A 6,583-nucleotide genomic window follows, 5' to 3' on the forward strand; every position below is an offset into this window, starting at 1 on the left:
CAGCTCCCTGCCCTTCCTCTGTGATACTGACAGATTAAGGGCTCATGTACACCAGCATCTGCTAAACTCCAGTTTAGGAGCTTTTGGCATTTTTTTGCCAAAGCTCCTAAACTCAACTCCATAAAAACCTATGTGTCCATGTACACCTAGGCTTTTAGCAGAGTTTAGCAGCTGCTGCGGTTAGGAGAGGTTAAACCTCCCTCTCCTGAACGCAGAAGAATCGCATTCAGGATAGGAACATTTTGAGAGGCAGCTGTGGGAAATCGCAAAACATGGCAACGGCAATTTTGCCATGATTTGCAGTTTCCCGTGGTCAGGGTAGGCTCATGTACATGGAGCCTAAGAAGGATTTTATCTAAATTCAGCCCTTTTGAATTGATGAAGAGAAGACTGCAAAGTAAAATGTATGTAGAATGCTTTGTTTCATCTGTGTCTCAGCTGAGGCCATTCACTTCAATGGGTGTATGTAAGGATTTACAACCACTTCAACTGCTTGCCGACCACCCTATAGCAGAAATACTGCTTCAGGGTGGCACGTGTGCGCAAAATCACATATATACACGTGATTTTGCATTTCCTGGTAGGGGGCGGCCGCAGCTGTCAATTACTCGCCGGCACGCGGTGATTTCCAAAGATCTCTGACGGGGAGGATAACTGTTTTGTTTACTAACAGTTCTCCTCCCTGTCAGCTTGGGCACACTGCTTTGGATGGCTATGCACAGTACAGCCATCCAGAGCAGTGTGATTACAGTGAAGCACACTGACACCGCCCCATAGTAAAACACTCCCTGCACACAGCTAACCCTTTGATTGCCCCTCATGTTAATTCCTTCCTGCCCAATGCCATTAGTACAGTGTTAGTGCTTTTTTTTTTAGCACTGATCACTGTATTGGTGTCACTGGGGATGTCATTGACACTAAGTCAGATCCCCACCAGTGTCAGAATGTCTGCCACAGTCCCTCTATAAGTTACTGATTGTAGTAAAAATAAAAATCCCAGTATATATACCGCCATTTGTAAATGCTATAACTGTCACATAAACCAATTATTTTACACATATTGAGTTTTTCTTTAGCAAAGACATATAGCAAAGTACATTTTGGTGAAAATTTATGACAGAATTAGATTTTTTTTTATTTTTTTTACTGGACATGTTTAATAGCAAAAAGTTAAAAATAGTGTTTTTTTTTCCTCAAATTTGTTGGTCTTTTTATTTTTTTTTATAGCACAAACAATAAAAAATGCACAGGAGAACAAATAGCACCAAAAAAAGCTCAATTTGTGGGAATAAAAGGACTTAAATTTCATTTGTGTGCAGTGTTGCATGACCGCGCAATTGTCAGTCAAAGTAACGTATCGCCATAACGCAAAAAATGGGCTGGTCGGGAAGGGGGGTAAATCCTCAGGAGAGCAAGTGGTTAACTCATCCAGTACTCAAATATTGTGAATGGAGCTAGAATGTGGTGCAAATAATTTCTGCTGTCCTTACTGTGTTTACTGTAGGTACCTTATGCCAGATCAGAAACTCATCTTACTGAGCTACTGGAGCATGTGTGTGAAAAGATGACAGAGTATGGTGAGAAGACAGACCCAGAAACACACCGCAAAACCTACGTGCGAGTCCTTTCTCGGGATGGCAAAAAGTTAGATGCATCTGCAACAAACATTGATAAAAAAGTAATCGACAACTTGAAGTCCACAGTGAGTATCACTGCTAAAGTGCATGATGACATTTTTTCGTTAGTCAAGTACTGTTAAAAAATACTTACTACCAGACCTTGATGTATGTGTCATAAATTATTCTACCCAAAACATCTAAAAGATTTTTTTTTTTTTTTTTTGCTTTCTGTGAACCCTTATTACTTGTTTCTGTGACACCAGGGCAGTTTGTTGGACAGGAAGACAAAGATGGCAATAAAAAAAAAACTGATAGTTTGTCTACTGTAGTAAAAAAGACTTTCTTTTGTCATTCATCATTAAAAGTGTAACTAAAGGCAAAACCTTTTTTCCTAATTTTAAAAAGAGTGGGGAGAGATTAATTAGAACACCAGCCAGTTTTTATTGCGGTTTGTGTCCCCCATTAGACAGATTTGCCCTCCCTATTTGTCTTTACCATTTATCATCGAAAGCGAAAGTAAAAGAAAATTCCAAATTTTGGTTTGACACCAGAACAGTAAAAGAGGGGAAATATTCCAATGGGAACACTCAGGATTTACTTTGTTGGAATTTCTTCTCACTTCCTGTTTTGGCTATGGGACAGGAAGTAAAGGGAAATCTCCTCTAAGGAAAACAAATGGCATAAAAAGCTGACAGGGTTTTTTTTTCTTCTGCTTCCAGTGTGAACACATTGTTGAAGTACATGAAGATGAACTGTTTGAATTCTTCTCTCGTGAAACAGAAAATGTAAAGGACAAACTGTGCAGTAAACGTACAGGTAAATGGTTTGCATAGTACAATTAAATATTAGTTTTTGCATTTGGGTTTAAAGGTCATCTTTTGTGTTTTTTTTGTTTTACTACCAACTTTTTTACTAGGCAAACTGTACATGTTCATTAGATGGCAGTAATGTAAAAATGTTGGGGAATAAGTATGTCTTGGTGAACTCAAATTTGTTAGAATTCTAGTATGTTGGTTTAATTGTTAAGAAACCTCCCATTTACTGATGATTCTATCACACTGTCATAAACCGTTTAAATACAATACATTTGTCACATATATGGCTCTCAGGGTGTGGAGTGGACAAAATGTACTTAGCATGCCTCTGCACGAAGCATACAATGTGGTTGGTATGCACCTGACAATATACATTCAATTTTCACTGTGTTGCTGGCAGGGAGCCCCATGTGTGCAGCATATCTCTGGCAGGGTTTCGGTGTGTCCAGCAAGTCCCTGATAGTGTGCCCAATGTGCTAAACCTAATGTGGTTTATATGCCCCTGGCAGATTCTCTCTCGCGCTCTGCATAACCCTGGACATGTTCCTGGGCCTCTACGTCTACTTCTGACAGTACTTTGGACCTAGGGCTGGATTATGTTCAGTAAAGACAGAATTTCCTGTGCTGTTGTAACCAAACCAAAGTATTATAGCAGTAAAGATGTGTAGACAATACCAAGGTTGAACAAAGGAAAGTTATGGGGAAGCGATGTACATTGTATTTTTATAGTGGAAATGCAATACTTTTATTCCCATATGCAAGTGTACAATCCAAACACACACGTTCCTGCGTTAAAAATGGCTGTGTGTATAAGTGGGTGCTGCAGCGACTGTCGGCTGGAACCGAACAGAATCAGCAAGGGAGAAGGTCACCAGCACACCGAGGATCACCAATATGGGTCCAAATGTTTTAATGAAAGATCACATAGTTACAGCAAGGCAACGTTTCAGAGTCTCGCAGGACCCCTTCATCAGGCATGTGGTCCTGTGAGACTCTGAAACGTTGCCTTGCTGTAACTATGTGACCTGCAGTCAGCAAATCAAGGGTGCAATGTCAGGCTTCTTTAGACTCTCAGTGTAGCTGTCTGCCTGTACCTCCAATATGGGTCGGGAGTTACCTCAGTCCTGGAAGATCAATGGACTCACCAGCTCCTTCGCAGTTCATAGAGAACTAAAATCTATCAGCTGCAAAGGATAACGGTACTTGTAGGCATTCATTCACATGACGCAGCCATGTAGGTGGAGCCCCACATGGCTGCACTCTTTTAAAACTGTGACAGTGGGCTCTGGTAGAAGATAGAAGAATAAAATTAGATACACTGTATAACAGTTAATTAATAAAAATGTTATATATTGAAGCTTAAAAGTCTTTAATTGTGGTGGCGTCATTAGTGTTGCTTTTATTATTACATTTATTTTCAGTATATATATTGGAGAAGGGCTGACTTGGTAGCACATCCATTAATTATTACCAGAAGACCAAAAGAGGGTAAAATATTAACGCAGACTGTACAGGACGCAAAGGAGACAACAATTAAAAAATACAGAAATGAATATAACATGAAAACGATACTAAAGGTTCAGTTGCAGTGGTTTTGCACAGAGCAGCACGGATTCTCCTCTGCTCGGGTCCCCCGCTGGCACTCCAGGATCCTCCTTCATGTCGGGTGCCACATTGCAAGCAGCTTGCTATGGGCACACCAAAGCATGCCCACTCCCAAGCCTCTACCCCGTGTGTCCATTCACACACACAGTCGTGGCTCAGCCCTGCCTTCTCTGTCTCATTGGCTTTCTGGCTGTGATTGACAGCAGCAGGAGGCAATGGCTCCCGCTGATGTCTCAGCCAATGAGGAGGCAGAGACCTGGGACAGCTGAGGTTCTCTTTGACATTGCTCTATCGCTGTGGGGCTCAGATAAGTAGTAGGGGGGCTGGGGGGACTGCTGCACACAGAAGGTTTTTTACCTTCATGCATAGGATGCTTGAAGGTGAAAAACCTTGAGACTTTAGAACCACTTTAAAAAAAAAACGGATTAAAATATCCTGAAATACCACACAATTCTATAACCTTTATCTATAAACAGAAGCAAACAAAGAAGGAAGCCATCTAACACCACTAATAGTTTAGTACACACAACACAGTCAAACACAAGGCCCGAGGGCTGAATTTGGCCTACCTGGCCATTTTTCATGTGGCCCTCACACCTCTCCTGCAGTACCCCCCTCTCTGTTCTCCGCCCCCACCTTGTTTCAGCAGTCGCCAGCAGAGAACAAAGCTGTTCCACCAGATCCTGTGCTTCTCTGTGCAGTCACGGAGAAGCTCATCTCTGCTCCCCCCATCTCAGCAGTCGGCAGTAGAGAGGACAGAACTCCTACAGATCCCGCTCCTTTCTGTGCAGCTGCAGCACCCCATCATTTGCACTTTCTGCTTCTCAGCTCCACCCCCAACTTCTTCCTGGCAGCAGCATAAGGTAAAGAGAGTACACTGTGATGTGAGAGAGGGTGGGGGACTGTTGAATTCTGATGGGGGGGAGGGGCTCTTGACATCTGATGTAAAAAAGGGGGGCAGGGGGTGAGGTACTGTGAACATCTAATCTTACAAATACAACTGGCAACCATAATGCGGATCCGTCCTGGGATGAAATTGAGTTTGACACCTCTGGTCTAGTACATTACAAGATTATAGCCAATGATGGGGCCGTGAAAAATGGAAGGATGCTCCATCATTGGCTACTATCATTTTTGTATTTCAGTAAACATATTGTGAACTGAAAAAAAAGTATTACTAATGTGGTACCAAGTCAGCCCTTCTCCAATGTATATAGCAAAAAAAAGAAAAGAAAAAAGAGCAGAAAGAAAACAACAGTCTTTAACGTGTGCTGTGCTGCACATTGATAGAAGTCACAAGATTGCTCTAACTGCTAATGAGAAAAGGTATTTACTAAAATAATTGCATTTCCATGTTCTGTGTATTGCGGGAGATCAGATATAGTGACTGCAGGGTCCTGGGTTTAGTAACACTTTAAAGCCTGTCTTTTTTTTAACTATGTGTTCTATTACAGAGATTTCTACTTTTTTTTTTCTACACTTTTAATTGTTTTTTATTCTATATTTGTTCTGTTTGTAATATCACTTATTTGTTTTCCCTGTATTTAGACCTCTGCGACCACGCTATACATATAACCCATGATGAACTTTGACCTGCCATTGCTGATTCTATCTTGGTTCATAAAGCTTCACCTAGTGTTTACAGAGAATAAACAAAGGGGTAATGTGAATGGGGTAGAATACATTTTTTTGTTAAATATTTTTTACAATAAAACAAGTAATTTTTTTCACGTGGCTTGATGTGTCTTTTGTACACATATTTGGAATGTATACATATTTGGAATGTATACAAAATAAACTTCTGTATGTTTAAAAACTAAGTTGTCATTATGGCTATATTCAAGATTAAACCAGCTCATTCATGTCTAGGCAAAGAAAAAATAAGCTTAGACATATTATCTGGATTTTTCCATAATGTCCACTAAGTAAAATTACGCAACAAATATTTGGTTCTTAAGTCTTGCAACACATGACCCATGTTTAGCCAGGTTCAGATTGTTCTTCCAATCAATAAATCAAATTCCAAATTACTAATTCCTACATAACTAAAGAGCACTGAAAAATATTTTACTTTATAGCCACTATAAAAAATAAGATTTTTGTACTTAACCCAAAATCTTTTTCTTGAAGTCCATTGAGGAACACGGGTATTGTAAATAATCAAAGACAATTGGCAAAGAAAAAAACAATAAGCCAGGCCTAAAACATAGAGGTGTGGGATCTGTGTTGCTCAGTGGACTTCATGAAAAATATTTTTTATAGTTAATACAAAAATTTTGTTTTCTTTGACGTCTATTGCGGCACACAGAAATTGTAGATAATTGGGACATCCAAAAGCCGTTCAACTGAAGGGTGCACAATAACCACTAAATCTAAACAATGTTGATAAAACACAACAAAACTGAAGAAGAAATCAATGCTTGAAAGAAATGGCTAAAACTGTACCTAAGAAACTATGGGATTCAAGAGTGAATTGAAACACAATAACCCCAGCATAATACAGATGACAACAATACATCATCTGAAAATGCAGGAATACTAGAA

At 40.0% G+C, this 6,583-nt stretch overlaps 1 protein-coding gene across 3 annotated transcripts in view; it reads left to right on the forward strand.

Moving 5' to 3' along the window:
- CNPY2 (canopy FGF signaling regulator 2) overlaps positions 1-5,769 on the forward strand; it is a 37,825-nt gene extending 32,056 nt beyond the window's left edge. For all 3 annotated transcript variants that reach the window (XM_089679807.1, XM_089679824.1, XM_089679815.1), the window contains 3 exons: positions 1,505-1,702; positions 2,339-2,435; positions 5,588-5,769. In XM_089679807.1, coding sequence (XP_089535933.1) covers positions 1,505-1,702; positions 2,339-2,435; positions 5,588-5,631 — 339 coding nt within the window. In that variant the 3' untranslated portion in view covers positions 5,632-5,769. The remainder of the gene's footprint in view (positions 1-1,504; positions 1,703-2,338; positions 2,436-5,587) is intronic.
- The last annotated feature ends 814 nt before the right edge of the window (positions 5,770-6,583 follow it).

Source organism: Staurois parvus, unplaced genomic scaffold, assembly GCF_062004578.1.
Source record: "Staurois parvus isolate SC_StPar_1 unplaced genomic scaffold, SC_StPar_1.0 ptg000017l, whole genome shotgun sequence".
NCBI classification, from domain to species: domain Eukaryota; kingdom Metazoa; phylum Chordata; class Amphibia; order Anura; family Ranidae; genus Staurois; species Staurois parvus.